The following is a 17,441-nucleotide window of genomic DNA, read 5'->3' as shown; positions in this document are numbered from 1 at the left end:
TGAGGCTTCTGGGGGCTGTGTTAATTAACAAAGAACAACTCTGCTCAGATCATTAAACAATGTTGCTTAAAGTTCACTGTATCTCTTCACCCACCTTTCAATGTCTCCTTTTGCACACCACCAAGACATTCCTGCTGGGGTGGTGGTTTCTACAACGTGGTACAAATATATCCATCAAGATAATATTGATTTGCATTCTTTTATTAAAGAATGATATCCCAAACACTTTGAATTATTAACTCATAATGTATTATTACCTGAGGGGAAAGGGCTTTTTTCTTCCACAACAATCTTCCTCTGAAGCATTTAAAGAAAAACAAAACCAGCACAGAATTACTCACCACACTTTATGTATAATGTTTGCTCATGGTTACTTTGTAAAGGTTATTGCATCACTCTAGCTATAAATACTAATTTAACTTTAGAATTAATCTGCAAAATTTAATATCTAATTCCAATCCCCAGGTAATACTTAACACAGAATTAAATAATTAAATGTTAAATTAATAGTCAATTAAAATTTAAAAATTGATCCTGATTTATCATCCTAAGAGTCCTCTCATGATTTCCTGTTTCTACAGTTGGGATAAAAAATGGAAGTCCCACTAACTCATCACTAGCAAAAGACAGTCCCCACTACAGAACAGGTATGGGAGTGGAAAAGAAGAGGTCAGCATTTCTCATAGTTTTTCCTTCAGCAACTTAATTGCAAAAAATTAAAATGTACTTTGTATCAAAACATGTGCTTCCTCCAGCTGCAGACAGTGAGAAAATATTAACTGATGTATGATATGAATTATTTTAAGTTATGGTAAAGAGATAATGACTGAAAAAAGGCTCTGGAACCAGTCCTGCCGCTCTTGCAAAGCTGATCCAGGTGAGGTGTGCTGAGGTAACCAGGCTGTACCTGAGCAAGGAGCTTTTATCTTTTCCTGCTCTAACTAGAGATAGAGCCAGGTTGGATCTGGGCAGTGACTGATCCACATCAGCTGCATAAGGAGTTATTGAACTGCATCGGTTTGGTGTTACTGAATAAGAAAGTTTCTGGTAGTTTTTGCTCATTCTTTAGCACCACGTCTCAAGACATACTGGAGAAATGAGCTCATGGGTTATCTCCCAAAGCTCTGCTTCCAGTTGTACTCCACAGAATACTCTGGGCTGGAAGGGACCCACAAGGACCACCAAGTGCAGCTCTTAAGTGAATGTCCCATACAGGGACCAAACCCCCAGCCCTGGTGCTGTTGGCACCACGCTGTCAGCACAGCTGGTGGTTTCACAGCCTCACCAACTTTAATTACACACCCCTACACATCCATCATTAATCACTGGAATATAAAGGACTCCATGTTCCTCTTCTGTGCCTCTACTCAGAGGGCCTTTGATTGAGAATGGAGACCCTCAAATGCCACCACAGTAAAGATTTTAAAAACCAGATTTTAATAGTGTCCTGCGCTGATCATTGCTTGCTGTAGCTGCACACACACTGGTAGGTTTAACCTGGAAATGCAGGAGAGCCCTGAAAAACAATCTGCTCCCTTGTATGGAAAACATCTGGAGAACATAGTGCCAGGAGAGTTATCTAGACAGTTATCTACAGCCCCTTCTCTGACTGAAATGTCCCTTTCTTATAAAGTGTCTGTGACATCAAATACTTGTAGGTAGTGGGAGGCCAATTTTCAAGCACAAATATTTGAATAGCACATCCAGATTTTATATGCAGAGAGGTAGGCGTAAATGCCTGAATGTGCAATTGTTTAGGCATAAAATTGGCTATTGAGCTTTATTGCCAAATTCCAATTTAAACTGAACTGTTAAATTCAAATAATGAAATTCAAACCTCAAAGCTTCTTCTGCTTTTTTTCCTAGTGATACCCCACACATGAGAAATTTTCTGTTACTTAATGGTGGTTGAAAGGAAGAATTTATTGAAGTGTGTTCTGAAGTTACTGTTTAAAGAGCTCCTGTTTGCAGAGATTATTTCTTTCTCACATAGGAGCTAAAGGCTTACCTATTACCAGTTCAACCCAGTAGGTAGGGCCAGCTGGAAAAAATTATTCTCAAGACTTCATGCAGGCAGAAGAACAGGCTGAAATGTGTTCTTTTGAGGTTCAATCAGTTCTGCTTATTTACTACAGTGCTTTGTTTTGCAGGTACTTCCGCAGACATTGAGCATTCCAGAGGTAAATAATGCAGAGTGGGACAACTGCACCTGTGCCATTATCATAGGGTTAGCCTGAAACTTATTCATGAACATTTTGATGTTTCTCTTGACACACTGAAGGTGGGCAAATATACACATAATATTTCTAACAGACACTAGTTTTTGTGGAGATTATTGCAAGTGGTGATAAAATAACCAGTTAAGAAAAACAATTACAAACATTACAATTACAATTACACCACTTTTTTCCTGTATTGTGTGGTGGTCATACTGAGAAACAAGTTCCTAAATGATGCAGCAAATTCAAAGATGTTTAGAGTAATAATTTTAAATTTTATGTGTTTCACTTTTTGGTCCAAGACTTTACTGGTTACCTTTAACTTATAACTTTTAAAGAAGCAAGATAATTTAAGAAAGAGATTTGGTCCTTATTTAATTTCAAGAAATGAAGAATCCTAGGGAATGGAAGGAAGTAGCTAATTACTTTCTCTGTTTCAAAAGCAAAAACTCTTCAGTTGTGTGGCTTCTACTTAGCCATTAAGGTTTGAATACCTCTATTTTTTCAGGACTTTGAAAGGTTGTTTGTACCATGCATGATTGAGTTTTGTCCAGGCTTCTGTCAACTTGTGCTCTGTTTGCTTCCCCATCTTCTCTTCTGGTCTCTGCCAATTCATTCTATTTTGTTTTACACATTCAGAATGCTGCTTTTTGATCACATCATCCTTTAGCATCCTCTCCTATATAAGTTCATTTTCAAGGGCATTAATGGACTATGTCACCCTGTACTCTCAGCCTTCCAGGCCAGGACCTACCCAAAACATTAAATTTAAAACATCTTTGACCAACCTCCATGCTACTCTTTGCATGTGGGAGCCGCTCATTTAATAAACTCGCATTGTTGTCATTCAAATCTCTCCTTAAAGCCTTCCTTCATTCTGATGCTAATGGAAAAAAAAAATACTATTAGGCAACTGGAGTGCTACCAACAGCTTGATCTATTACATTGACTAATATTGCTTCATTATAGCCTGACATCCCTCTTCCTGCATGTATTAATCATCCACTCTTTGAGGCAAAGTGTTCTCTCTGCAGAAAATCCAAGGGCTTTAAATAATGAGGTTATGCAACACCTCCATGGTGTGATGTATCAATTGTACAGCCACTGCTACACCAGCCTAAAGTCTACAATGAAACAAATCATTTGGTAGTTTCACATCTAGCTTGCTTTGTATGATATCATAAATTCCACCTTGCAGGTCTGGTTTATATAGTAAACATTTAAATCTGAGAAGCAAACACACCTGTTTTTTCTTTCATTGCCAGCTAATGAGTGGCTCTTCAGACTGCACACAGTTGCTGATCTATCATTTTTTTATTATTCACTTTTTATTTTGTGTCTCCCTGCTGAAAATTGTAGCAATTACTAAGTTCATCTCATTGACAGAAATCTTTGGAGATTCCTTACAGTTGTAAAAGAAATTGTAATGTCTGATTTCCATGGAGTAGACAGCAATTTCCTCATCATGGCACAAGAGGAATTTTTTGAGCCTTTTGATTTCATACATGAATGTGTTTGTTTAAATGTAGTAAGCAAATGATAAGTGAAAGCAAATTAGTGGGAAAGACTTTAAAAATACATTTAACCTAAGTGTGGAAATGGATTCTTGGAGAAAATGGAGGATGAGACCACAACATGGCAGGAATATCGCAGCGTTCTCTGATGGGGGTTTTTGAAGCGAACACATCTCTGGTGATAGAAAGAACCCTGGAGAAAGCACAAGCTGAGCACTGTGAGATTTCAGTAAACTGGATGACTCAACAGCTTCTTTGCCTTGGGTACTTTCTGCACTTTTGGTCTTTTCCTCCTACGTGCTCTGGTGGGAAAGTCTTACAGTAGAGGAGTATACGTGTGTCTTTTTGGGTCACTGCTGAACACCACCACCCAGATTGTGTCATATTCTCTGTTTAACTCCTTGGTTCTTATTGAGAATGGCTTTAAATTTAAAGGCAGTAGGTTTAGATTGGATAGAAGGATTAAATTCTTCCCTGTGAGGGCAGTGAGGCAGATTCTGTAACCTTGCCTTGCTATTTGTAAGAACACAGAGGTGCCATGTTAAAGCATGAGCTGGTGGAAGCCATTTGCTTTTAGATGCAACTACACAACCTCCATCAGCCACAACTGGAGTGCCTCCACAGCCTCCTGTCCGCCCCAGGAACCTCGGGCACGTTGTTATTTTGTGATTTTTCACTTTGTTCCCCATCTCCTGGCCCACAGGGCCCGCCTGCCCCCATTTCCCTCAGCATGACAAGATGGCGGCCCTTGGAGCACCCGCAGGTGCTGGTCCCGCCCCGCGCGCATGCGCAGAGACGCCCCACAGGTGCCACCGCCCCCTGTGCTATATCTGAGTACGCCGCGAGCCGCACGTATAAGGGGCCCTATCACGCCCTCTGGCCTCCCTTCGATCCCTCCGCCGTCTCTAAAGGCAGCTGCAGTAGCTGGAGGCTCGGCGCTCCCGAGGTGGGAACACGGCCCTAGAGAGGCGCCCCGCCCCTCCCGAGCGCGTTCGTGCCTCCCCTGGGGCTCGGCTGCGGGCGCTCCGCGGGCTGGCCCCGAGGGACTCCTTCCCTCCAAGCTCAAGCGGAAGGATATATCGTTTTTATTTTTTTATCCGCCATCTGCTGAGCAACGGTTTCGGGGGTGCGGCCAGGCGCGCGGGCCCCGCCCCTCCAGGCCAATCGCGACGGGAGGCTCGCTGCCGGCCCCGCCCCGCTGAGGAAGTGCAGCCAATAGGGGCGCGGGACGGGGGCGCGCGCACGGGTGAGGGGGCGTGTGCGCGGCGCGGCTCCGACAGTGTCGCTTGGCCGCGGCGGTCGGCGCGGGGGGGTGGAGGGGAGCGGGACCCGTGCCCGGTGTGACTGCGGGGTGCGCCGGCAGCGGGGCCGGGGGGGAGCAGGTGAGGGCAGGGGCAGGGCTGGAGGTCTGCCCGGGTGGGCAGGCCGGGGTGTTGGTGAGGCGGAAGGAGCTTGGCCTGGTCGCTTGCTCCCTCCCTTCGGCTGCCGCCCGGCGCTCTGACTCCTCGGAGGAGGAAACAAAGAGGCGGCGGGGGTGGGAATGGCCGGGAGCTGCGCTGCAGCCATTCTGGAAAGACCTTCTGGTGTTTCCTTCCCCCCACCCCCGCCGAGCAGTGATTAACAGGACCGTGGGAGGCGGGGGGCGACCTGTGGGTGTCCGAGGGTCCGGCTGGAGTCGCTTGGAGAAGCGGGGGGGCGGCAGGGAGAGGAAGGAGGAAGCGCTCACCGCCCTGCCCTGTGTGTTCCTCTCCTCCTTCCGTCTCTTTCCTCGCTGAAGGCCTCCCGATGAGTTAAAATGGTGCTGAGGCTCGAGGGGAGCTGGTCGCTGCTCGTAGGGAAGAGGTTCCTCTGCCTGTCGGAAGAGGAGGACAGGACGTGGGACGCCAGCCTCATCTCGGAATGGCCCTGGAAGGCGGGCAGGATCCGGGCCGTGTCACACACGGACATATCCAAACAGGACCTGAAGGTAACCGGGAACTTCGCGAGAGACCCGCTGAATGCGGAGCGTCGCCGGGGAAGTTGGTGTGGCTGTGTGTACACACGTGTGTGCACATGCTGCTCCCGGAGACTTGGCCGACACGTTTGGGAACGTGCACCCCTGCCCAAGTCCCCGATGTGCTTGTACTAATGCCGCAAATTATCTCTAACTAATTATAAATGTGCTTTCTTCCACCGGCATTTCGAAAAGCCGGTTTTTACCGCAGCCTCTGTGCATATGGTTTATTTCCTAAAGGTAAATTAAGGTTTTGCCAGCTGTGAACAGGTTTTTGCCTCCAGAGTTGAAACCGAAACCCTCCAATGCTGTTGGGATTGGTGACTTTTCCTTTCCTGCTCTTTGGAGCGACTGCTTGGCTTTTAAAGTCACACCAAACTCACGCCGGGTGCTGGAGGTCTCTCGGACTTTTCTTGCATGGTGGCCTCTTATTAATGATTACCGAGCATGGTTTTTGTAGCATGGTTCCTGCAAGCGTGGTGTAATGGGTTAGCTGTGCATTCTGTGTGGGAGTCAAGCTCAGTTTACGGGTTGGCTGTGAAGTTATGAAGGGGCTTTATTTGGCAGCTGTAGACATTGGAAGTATTCAGCCATGTCTGGACACTTACTGGAGTATGAACTGAGCGCTGCTCCCCAAGGACAGAACTCCATTGTAGCGGCGGCATCTTGTGCTTGCTCCTGCAGAAGGCTCCCGTGACTAGAACAGCACCATCTTCCAATTTCAGCCGTCTCCTTTCCTCTTTTTTGGCGATGAGAACTCTGATTAACTGACTTACTTGTCAAACCAAAACGAAGCTTCGGATGTTTCCAACTCTTTCTTGAGAGCGTAAACTTTGTTATCAGTTTGTTGTTGTGGCTGTGCGGCAGGGGTGGAGCTTTGTCCATTTTTGGGCGCGGGGCTGTGCCTGTGCCGTGCTGGAGTGAGGAGGCGCAGAGAGCTCTCGGGGACTTTGGCCGCCAAGGAGAAGCAGCAGGTGCTACTGGGGTCTCTGTTGTGGGCTTTGGAGCTGGTTGCGGTTCTGCCAGAAGCGATTGACTTGATGTGCTCTCCAGCTGAAATGTAAAGAAGTTGCAGAATGGGCAATGGAGGTGTGGAGAGCTTTGTACCAAAGCACATCGCATCTCCTTTCCCCTCTTAGTTCTGTACAAGCATCATAAACCCGAAAAAATAAAGGGCTGAGAGGGTGGATTAAGTATTTCTCCTGTAAAAGAGTAGAATTATTTATTTCAATTTTTATTTTGTATAGAAGGAATCTCAGAACTGTTAAAACGCTTTTCTCAACTGTGTTTATTGTGTGTGCAGTGATGCAGTAGCCTGAACAAGCCATTCTGGTTCTGGTTGTTATTTGCTTATCTCTTTCATAGTTTCTGTGCACCTCAAAATTACCAAGTTCATTTCTGCACCCATTAGTTCGATGACTCCTGGCTGTGGTAATGATGTTTGTGTGCATGTTTTCACTTGCCTTTCCCATGAGAGGGATGATAAAACTCCAGGAAATGTTCCTCAGGTTCACTCAATTGAGTTTTTCGTGCTGTTTGCTAAATGCAGTTAAGCTGGATTGCTGTGTTCTTTGGGAAGAGAAAATGTTTTTTTCCAAGAGTAGAGTCCTTTACCAGGACGTTCCAATTCCTGTATTCAGGCCAAGTTGTATTTGTGGTCTTTCCCAATAACTTGCTGAGCTCCCATGTTGCCTTTGAAATTAGGGTAATGCTATCCCAAACACATTGGTCAAACTATCATATTTTTGCCATGAAACTGCTTTCTTCTTGAAAAATGTGCATTTTTTCTGAAATTCACAAGGATAAATAGCAGTCAAGAAGTGACCTTCACATTACATAATTTGATCACCTTTACTGCCCTCCTGTCATTTGTGCTTTCAATAAATTGGCTGAAGTTTTTCTTTGGAATTAGTATTTTTAAAATAATTCTGAAGAAAACCCAACTTGCTTGTTCCAGTGCTGTAGAGTTTGTGGAATATCCATGTGCCACTACTGTAGGCAGTCCTTTAGCTTTCCTGGATTTTTCTGGGGGGAAATGTGTATTTTTCCCTGCTTGTAAACACCAGTGACAGCGTTAACATAATTAATTATCTTTAAGCAGCATTAAACTTTTTTGAGATAGGAAGTTGTAAAGTTAAATGTAAATATTATTATTTTATATGACAGTAATGATGATAAACCAATTAACATTGACTGTCACTTATAAAATATTGGGTCAACCTTGGATGCTTTAGTGATGGCTTGAATATGTGACAGGCAATAATCATGCTGGAATTAAAGCACATTTAATGTTTTTATTTTTGAGTAAATTGATGGGTTTATCTTTTCCATGTTGGATGTGTCTGAACTTTATAGGTAGTCACTCACTCCCTTTGCTTCCTTTCTGTAGATTTGTGTGGAATTTGATGATGAGTCGTGGGAGAAGCGAAGATGGATAGAAGTCTACAGCAGGATGATGATAGCATTCCTGGTGGAGCAAAAGCTGGTGCTGGCTGAAAGGAAAACCCAGTCCATGCCTCCTGTGCAGTGGCCTGCAATGGCAAGTACACCTTGGCTCGAGTCCCTTGGGCTCTGCAGTTCCACCTGTGGGACAGTTCTGTCACCAGTGAGAATTCCTCTGTGCAGCCTCACTCCTGGGTGTCCTGGGAAGGGAGAAAATCTCTTTGTGCAGCTCAAACTGACAGAGCTCAGCAGAATTCGAAGTTGGTGGATACAAGGATGTGTTTTTGTGACTGCTTCTCTCTCAAAACCCTGTTCTGTACATTGTTAATTAATTCTTCCTCTAGTCTTGTGTTTTGTTTCATCTTCCACAAAATTCCTCTTAAAAATAGAGAGAAAAATGTAAATTATAGGTTTCTAAGGATAGCCTGTGTTTTTACTTTAAGTTTATGACTCTGCCTTAAGCTAATGCTATGGTGATTCTTGTTCCTGAGACAAAAATAATTCAGATTTTTTTAATGTGATGCCTGCCTGGTACAAGTGATTTGTGAGATTTAGATTTTCTGCATACAAAAAGCTGTGTACACTGTACAAGGAGGGAACTGAGCTTTCTGTACCTGCCATGCATGGCTGAGTAGGCAAATTAGCCAGGGGAGGTGAACAGGGAACATTTCCCAATGTATTCAGCCAGGGTAGTTGTGCTTGACTACTTTGGGTATTGCTGCTCAAGAAAGTAGTGAGATAAGTGAAAATGCAAACATGTAAACTTGCTGAACACAAATTATGCTGAATCTGTAGTCTGTGTTTTAATACTATTAACTTTGCTAGGTATGAAGTGTGCATTGTAATTGATATTGCTGCATTTTAGCTGGTTTTTCTTTCTTAAACAAAGCCAATCTAAGCAATACAAGTAGGACCCAATAGAATGGGAGAGGAAATGGAGATATAAATCCTTAGTTTTATTTCCTGGGCTGTGCATTAATATCAGCAGTTCCTCTGGTAGATTTTGCTGACAGCTTGTTCTGAAAACCTTCATATTTAAACTTAGCTGTTGTCCATTTCCAAGTATCTGAATAGTTCTTCCTGGGTACTTCAGTTTTGGGATAAGGTTTTCCTCCTTAAGTCTTTGATGTGTCAGTTCATGCAGGGTGCATGTTCCAAAGCTCATTTAGCAAAGGATCAAATGTAGGCCAGTCCTGGATCTTGCCTTGGCAAAAAAAGACTTTTTCTCCCTTTATCACCACACAGGGCAGGAAAGCAGAGGTCACAAAAGAAGTGTGTGGATTAATTTATTTGAAACTTGATCACAACTTACTGTTTCAAGTATATGGGAGGGTGTGTTTGTGACCAATGGAGCAGCTCTGTAGAGCTCTGGTGATGCCCACTCACTCCTGTAGAGACTCTTGTCCCTCCTGTGGGGCTTTTGTCCCTCTGCCAGTGCTGTCCTAACTGAGGTGAAGACAGGGAATATCTGGTTGGGTTTTTGGAGGACTGATCAAAAAAAGTCCTTCTCCTGTCAGAATGATTTCCTTTTTTAAATGAGGCACAGTTACACCTTTCAGGTAGGGGGGAGTTACTCTTGCCACTTGTCTTGTTCCAGGCTCCTGGTGCCTGTCCTCTCAGATCTGGTACTGCCACTAGACTAAATTTAATTTTGAGCACATTAGGAACTGTTCAGAAGCTTTTAAAGGAAATTTATTTCTTGTCTGTTCTTAAGGCTTTTGGTATATCTGAACACAACTTCATCATTGCACTGCAGTGTTACAACATCTGTGAGGCTGTCCAAATCATCATGTGTGTCTAAATAAAGGTTTCACTATGTTATCAGGGTTGCACAAGTTTTGAGAACTTCAATGTAAACTATGCTGCAGACATTGATTGATTTGCTAGCTATTTCCCCAGTCTGCCATAAAGAGGTTTATTAGTAATATATGTGCAATTAGAATTATTACATTAATAAATTTTTCATGTGGACATGAATGATTAATTACTAATGATAGCCACTTGCACTGAATTCCTAATTGATGCTGATTTATAAAATTAATTTCAAATGGAGTCCATAACTTTCATTAGATGTGTATTAGAAGTTTTATTGGAAACTATCTTTGTTTTCAAGAGTTGCATGTAGATGTGGTAATGTAACAGAGAAATAGAAGCAAAATTAAAATTTAAAAAATTTAAATTAATTTTAAATGCAAATGATGAATTATGAGATCTCCTTGCTCTTTTTCTGAGAACATGTTTATCATTTTTTTTAGACCTACAAGTCCTTAGTGGACAAAGCTGGAATGGGATCACTGGTTTCAGTGCGCTACCTGGGTGAAGAGAAATGTATTTTCCTCTCTAAAGACCTCTTGACACCCATCCAGGTAACCTTAACTGGCTTTGTAAAGATGAAAGATGAATCTCTTATCTTGATATTTAGGATGCATCAGGGTAATGTAATCAATGCAAACTTCAGATGGGTAAAAACTTGCAGCAGGTGTTTATTTCTGTAACTCACAAATCTCTATTCTGAATGAAACATGTCTGGTTAAAAACCTTCTGGAGATAATTCAGGGCAGGGTCACTGAGGAGAGCTGGATGAGGGACTGTGCTGGGACAGTTATTCATGTGACAGCAGTTTTGTATTGTTTTTGGGGAAAACCTGGAATGGTTTCCCTTTCTTCTTTTACACATGAACTTTGTGCAAGGATTTTCAGGAATGTCTGGCATAAATCTTGCTATTTAACAGAAGCACATCACTGCTAATCCTAAACAAATGAGGAATTGGGCAGAATGGAAATGAGATGATTGAATTACTGAGCACCAGAGGAAGGTTTGTTAGTGAAAATTAGGTACAGGTGGGTTGAAACTATTGTCCCTGGGCAGGTGTTTGGAAGAATAGTATCTGCTAAAGATAAAAATTTAGCCTTTTTAGGAAGTTAGTCTCTGGAACCTGTAAACAATCTGAAATAAAAGTAGCAATGGTTGTCCTGTATTGAGACTGCAGGTAGTGCCATCATTAGTGTTCTACTTAGACCTGTTAACAGTCAGCAAATATACAATCCTTTAGAGAAGATGACAGGAGAGTCACTAAAAGCCAAATTTGAGTTGTAGATAGTTGTCTTGCTTGTGTTGGCTCAGCAGCAGGGTTGAGATCTCTTTGTGCAGAAGGCTTATCTCAGCACTGCAGTGGAAAAGATTGCTTTACTGGCATCTTGAATAACAGTTTATTGGCTTCTAGTTGTTCAGTCTCCTGCCTCTTACAAGTATCAGAGCAGTGCTTGGGATAAAAAGATAAAACCCAACCCCAAACCCTTTTCTTATTTGCACTCTTTGAGCCTTGGGTGGAAACTTGCTGTGACCTTTCCATTTCAGAATCAATTCTCATTCAAGAATTTGAGAGGAAAAAATAATACACATACATTTTGCTGAAGACTGATGAATAATTTAGATGTAGCTGACTGTTTTCATTCACATAAACATTTTATAATGCTGTCTTGACACTGACTGATCCTGGCATTATCATAAATAGAAACATAAAATATTTTCATTTGCATCTGCTGAGGACAAATATGCTGCTGCTTCTGGGAACTTAAAATCCAAAGTTAAGAATGGACAATTCAATTAAACTTACTGCTCATTAGCAATGTAGTACTACAAAGCTGGGTTATTTTCAGAACAATATTGAAGTAAACCTGGAGAGCTCATTTCAGACTCTGTTGCAGATTCTTGTGTTGAATTAGTGATAAAAAATTACCTGCTTCCAGTCCAGCATCCTAGAACTGCTGGGGAACAGATTAATGAGAATTGGATTTGTGTGGATTTCTGCCATCTGTTTTTTAAATATTGTGGGATTTTGTTAAAAGCATTATCCTGAATGCAAACGTCTGTTCTTTTTTTCCTGAAATAGGATGTGGATGGTTCCAGGCTTTCTCTTAAAGATGATCAAAATGTAAATGAAGAAATTCAGGCTCTGGTTAAGAAGCACCTTGATGAGACACGCTTGGTCCAAGGTACAAGCATCCTGTGGAGCAGAAAATGGCAATAAATGCCCAAGTCCAAAGGGAAATCCTTGCAGTGTTGGTGTAATTAATTGGTAATCTGTTCTAGGGGATAAAAGCTTTTTAAAAACACTGATTTTACTCTCACAGCAGTGAATGCAAAATGTGAAGGATTGTTGATGTTCATTTCAAGTAGTTCTTTTCAAAGAGTGAAGATGTAATTTAGGCACATATAGATGGCCTTCCTACTTGTGAAATAGATTAAACTTGTAGCAATTCTCAAAAATTTTGAATTGTGTATTGTTTCAAGTAATTTGATATGTTTTTTTCCAATTTGTTGCTTGCTTATGAAATCTTCCAGGGTGTTGTATAGAGGCCTCCTTTTTTAGCTAAATTTAAAATTGTTCCTTTTGTTTGCCAGCTTTAAATTCTTAATTACTGGGTTCACACCAGCATATTTGTACTTATGTGCTTGCACATGCAGGGAGTGACCTTTTTGAAAAGGTAGATATTGCATCTTAGAGTTTTCATTTCCCATACTGTAAGAACAGGAAGAATTAATTTTGATAGCTGTGGTCATCTTCATACCTCCTTTGTCTCTTAGCTTTTCCTTTTTTCTCCAATTTTGTAGGTGGAAAAAATATCATTGGTTCAAAAATTAGGATTTATAGCCTGGACCCTTCTACTCAGTGGTTCACAGCAGTTGTTGTCAATGGAAATCCAGCTACAAGAACTCTGGAAGTCAACTGTCAGGAGGTAGGAACCAGCTGCAGTGGTTTACAAATGATATGGGGAATAAGTACAAATTTTATTTATGTCTCCACCAGAATAATTTTTATTTCTGTCTTTACTGTAATCTTTAAACATGAATATCAGTGTTGGGCAGAATAATATAACCCAAAGTGTTTCTTTATGCTGCAGTTAGATTATTAAATAACAAATATCCTTCTATGAAAAATAAGGGAGACCTGGAATTTTTGTTGTAAGAGTGAAACAAACATGATCTTGGTTTCTTTGCTCTCTGTGCTGTGCAGACAGCACAAGTTTGTGTTCTCAAGCATCAGTTTGTGTGTTTATGCAGAGATAGTGTCACATGGTGTGTTGTTAAATTCAGCTTGCTATTCAAAGAACCTAGAAGTTAAGTGTCTAAGCTTAGTCCATACCACCATATATAAGATAAATATATTTAAAATAGTTTCACCTCTGTAAATGGCTGCTTTTGTGTTTCCTGTCTTTCTCAAGATTCCAGCTTTAAAAACTCTTGATCCAGAATTAATTCATGTTGAAATCATATATGACAACAATGGAACATGTGGTAAGACCTATTGCTTTTTGTCCTTCAAGCACTAAGTAGGTTATTTGTGATTGACTAATCTTGATCACCTTCTCTTCCAGATAAATCAAAAAGCTTTGGGGGTGTGAAAAGGAAGTCATCTGACAGCAGTGGAAGTGTTGATGCTAAACACACAAAATCTTCTCCTGAGGTAATGTCTTGCTCTGTTATATATGGCTGTTACATAATCATTATGTCACTTCTCAAAACATCTTAAATAAGGATTAGATTGGAAAGTAGAATGATGAATATAATCCCTTGGAGGGTGTGTTGAGTTCTTTCAAACTTGTCTGGGCATGAATTGAACATCTTGCCTTGTGATAATTGGAGCAAAAGCTACTAAGCCTTGAATGTTGGTGGTTTGTTGGGGTTTTTGTTTGTTCAGTTTTTGTTTGTTTGGGGTTTTATCTGTACTTTTTGCCCCGCTCCTTTTGCTTTAGAGTTGGTTGCCTGGTCCTGTATCCTTGCAGTAGGAGAAAGCACAAAGGAGTTCTGAGGTTTATAACCTTTGGTTTTCATGTTCTTCAACTATTTTGTACTTGAACCCAAAACTTTCAGCTGCACTTGGGTGCTTTGAGGATTCCAGCTGCACCAGCAGCAGTTGAAGGTTGTTCCAGTACAGAAAGGAGATGTGACTTTTCTGATACTCTCATGTCTACTTTTACTTCTTTTGTGAGTGACCTGCTAGGTATCACTGAGAGATGAATAAACTCTCAAAGGTCAAAAGACAAACTGGTAGCTTCAGTGTAGAAATGCAAAAATGAAAAATCATGGCTTGGCTGTAGAAAACTTGCCCTGTAATTTTACCCCAGTGTTTGGGATCAAAACCTGCATTTTAGGCAGGAGTAGCCAGTCTTTGGGAAGCTCTGGACTGGGAGGGAGAGGGTTGTGTTGCTGCTGTGCAGTCAGTCCTGTGTAGAGTGAGCTGTGCAGGGCTTGGACAGCCTCACAAAGAGGCAGCCTGAGGTCCCAGGCACAGGGGAAGGTGCCTCAGTGAGGAGAGTGCCCTGTCCTGTGTTCACTGCTGAGGAGGAGTGTGCAGCAGGGCACCATGGAGTAGCCAGGGATTGCGGTCCTGGGTTTCCACAGCTTGTGCTTGGGTACCTTGAGCAGCTTTTGGTGCTCAGTTTGCCTTTCTTCAGTTTCCTGCATGATTTCTGCTTGACACACACAAAGCTGGGCTGTGTTTTACATTCCAGGTGCCCTGCTGAAGAATTACTATGATCTGAATTCATATCTTGTTTTACCATAGTCTTTCCTTAAAATAGTGAAGTTATTTACTTCTCATTTTCCAGTCTACCTTCCTTCAGAGGACTGGATCATTTTTCACTTTTGCACTCTTTGGGAAATGCCTTGCAACCATTTTTTCAGAGTGGTTCCAGTGAGTGTGCTTCTAGTGAGGAAACCAGGAGCTATTTGTTGCTCTGATTTTGGTGGATGTCACTGTGTAGGACTGATTAGCTGAAGCCATATTTTTTGTTAATAAATGTATGATAGTACTGATTTCTTGTGTGGAGTTAATTATCTGCAGCCTTTTTCTGAGAGCTTGACTTGGTGCCTGACAGCTGTGTAATTCCAAAGCCAAAAGGAAATATTTTGGAGCTGATGCTAAGGAGCTGTAGTGTAACTTCCCAGCTGGGGAAGGACCCCCACAGAAAAGCCACTGTTCTAAACACCCCTGGTAATGTGGTAGGCCTGTTGTATTTCTAAATTAATTATAGATTTCTTAGGATGGTGATTTAATCAATGTAGGATTTCTGTACTTAACACTCCCTAAAATTCTGCTGTAAAGATTTTCTTGCTACAAGAAAGTTCCCATCTAGATCTTTGGTAATGCTGTCAGTCTTCACAGTTCTGATTTTCACTGGGATTTTCAGCTGAGATTAGAAATCTATTTCTGACTGCCAATTACTGCAGTTACTTTAGAAACATTGCTGCACTGGCAGTTACAAAGAGCAGAGCTTTCTGTCTTTTTTTCCACTTTTTAATAGACTTCCCCAAATAAGTTAGTTGTTAATTGGGGGAAATGAATTAACATGAACAGTCTTTCATGGAACCTATGAACTTTAAAAGGACACTTTAAAGTCTTTCCACTTCATGAACTGAGTGACTCTTTAATTGACTTTATTAAACATGGTAAGAAGAGTATTATTCTCTTTTTCCTTTCAGGCTGAACCCTGCAAAGCCATAATTTGTCCTGACTTTTCCTAACTGTTAAAATCTCCCTTGCAGGTTTCTCCCAGTCAGGGCCACGTGCAGTCAGTACCAACTGTGCTGGGTGAAGCCCTGCTGGGATGTACTCCTGCAAATAAAGACCAAAGGCACCCAGGCCTGCCCCTGGCAGCCAACTCACCACCCAACCTTGGTGCAGAGACTCCTCAGGGGTAAGGAAGCAGGTTTATGCTCATACAGACATTTTACCTCCAAAAAGAATTCTGATTCTTAGCACAACAAACTCTGAGGTCATTTTCCAGAGCTGTAGGAACTACTCTTCTGTAAAACCAGCATGGGAGAGTGTTAGATTTGCCTGCCTGGATATGTAATTTACTTCCTAATGCCATGTGCTTACTTAACTTTAAGGAAGTGGCCCTTCAGTGTCCCAGGCTATTGTGACTGTTTCATTGTCCCCATGTGTAAAAGGATACCCAGGTGTGGTGCCTGCTTTGTCAAATGCACTCCCTCCCTGCCCCCAAGAAAACCAAACCTGTTCAGGCAGGTGTCTGCTTCCTTGCAGATCAGCTCCAGGTCCCCAGTTACAGTTCTGTTGGATGCCAGTGCCTTTGGACTTCTGTTACCCCCAGTTCTGTCACAAAATGGATGTGATGGTAGAAATAGTGTGACAGGAGAACCCAAATTTGAAGTGCTAATAGGGGTTTTTCTGCTAGTTTTGTCTCACTTGCTGAATGTGGAAAATATGACTTTTAAAAGGTTTTTTGTGAGAGAGGGTTTACAGTCTCCAGCATAGTGACTTGTGGTGTCAGTCTGAAGATCCTTGAGAATCTTGCCACAGACATGCAAATGAAATGCATTTGGTTATTCAGCAGTTGCCTGGAGGAAATGAGAAAGCAACTATTTATTTGTGAGAGAAGGAAGCGGAGTAGCAGCAAGTACCTAAATTTGTGTGTGCCTACATGGGTGTAGAGTTTTATTGTTCTAACTTAACAAAAAAAATCAAACCCAGATAAAACACCTGAAAAACACAGACCCATTTAGCCTCACACAAAATTTAAAATACTCACCCATCAGAACTCAAAGCACATAATTAAATAACTCAATTTCTTCTTTCAAGCTTTAAGTGTGGCTAGATTGAGCAGCTGATGCTTTGATTTATTTGACACATTTGTGGGTTTTTTCCTAATGATTGCATGTTGTGTTTCAGCACATGTAGACGAAGCCTACCAGAAACTCATCCTTCCTGTCTCAGTACTGGAGTGAAACCATTGACAGAAGAGCTGACAGCCTTTCCTAAAGTGAGCTTTATGTCTAAAGAACAAACACAAAACCCCAGTGAGCAAAATGGTAAATATACCTCTTTGAAAACCTCAAGACCTTCATCTTTAACTGATTCAGCTAATGAAAAGGGAACCAACCTGAAGAATACTAATGAACCCTTCATGAAGGCCACCACAAACTTTCCCAAGGAATGCATTTCCATAAAACAATTGCAGCATCCCAGCCCTTCCATAGCAATACCCAGGGGCAGTGGCACTGTTGAACTGCAGAGAACTTTGGATTGCAGACCCTCAACCTCAGATGCTCATCTTCTGTCCTTCAGTGAGTGTGGGCTTAAATCACAAAGCAGCTGCAACAGCCACAGCAGCCACAAAGGAAACAAGATTGATGAACTTGCAGACATGGAGTTTTTCATCAGAAGAAATTCAAATGAGATTCTTTGTGACAGAAGTGAAAGTGAAAGCTTTTGGACTGGAAGTGCCAAGGTCCAGGATAATAGTAAGT

At 41.9% G+C, this 17,441-nt stretch overlaps 1 protein-coding gene across 2 annotated transcripts in view; it reads left to right on the top strand.

Moving 5' to 3' along the window:
• The first annotated feature begins 5,052 nt into the window (after positions 1-5,052).
• KDM3A (lysine demethylase 3A) overlaps positions 5,053-17,441 on the top strand; it is a 29,434-nt gene continuing 17,045 nt past the window's right edge. The window contains exons 1-10 of one of the 2 annotated variants that reach the window (XM_063157903.1): positions 5,053-5,115; positions 5,511-5,699; positions 8,116-8,265; positions 10,424-10,534; positions 12,061-12,163; positions 12,783-12,907; positions 13,394-13,466; positions 13,547-13,635; positions 15,717-15,868; positions 16,864-17,435. In XM_063157903.1, the coding sequence (XP_063013973.1) occupies positions 5,529-5,699; positions 8,116-8,265; positions 10,424-10,534; positions 12,061-12,163; positions 12,783-12,907; positions 13,394-13,466; positions 13,547-13,635; positions 15,717-15,868; positions 16,864-17,435 (1,546 nt within the window). In that variant the 5' untranslated portion in view covers positions 5,053-5,115; positions 5,511-5,528. Of the gene's footprint in view, positions 5,116-5,401; positions 5,700-8,115; positions 8,266-10,423; positions 10,535-12,060; positions 12,164-12,782; positions 12,908-13,393; positions 13,467-13,546; positions 13,636-15,716; positions 15,869-16,863; positions 17,436-17,441 lie in introns of those variants that run through there. The other variant, XM_063157904.1, reaches the window with a different exon arrangement.

The sequence above is a fragment of the Melospiza melodia genome, chromosome 5 (assembly GCF_035770615.1).
Source record: "Melospiza melodia melodia isolate bMelMel2 chromosome 5, bMelMel2.pri, whole genome shotgun sequence".
NCBI lineage: Eukaryota > Metazoa > Chordata > Aves > Passeriformes > Passerellidae > Melospiza > Melospiza melodia.
Note: the sequence above shows the minus strand (reverse complement) of the source record. Positions and strands in the feature narration are given on the sequence as shown.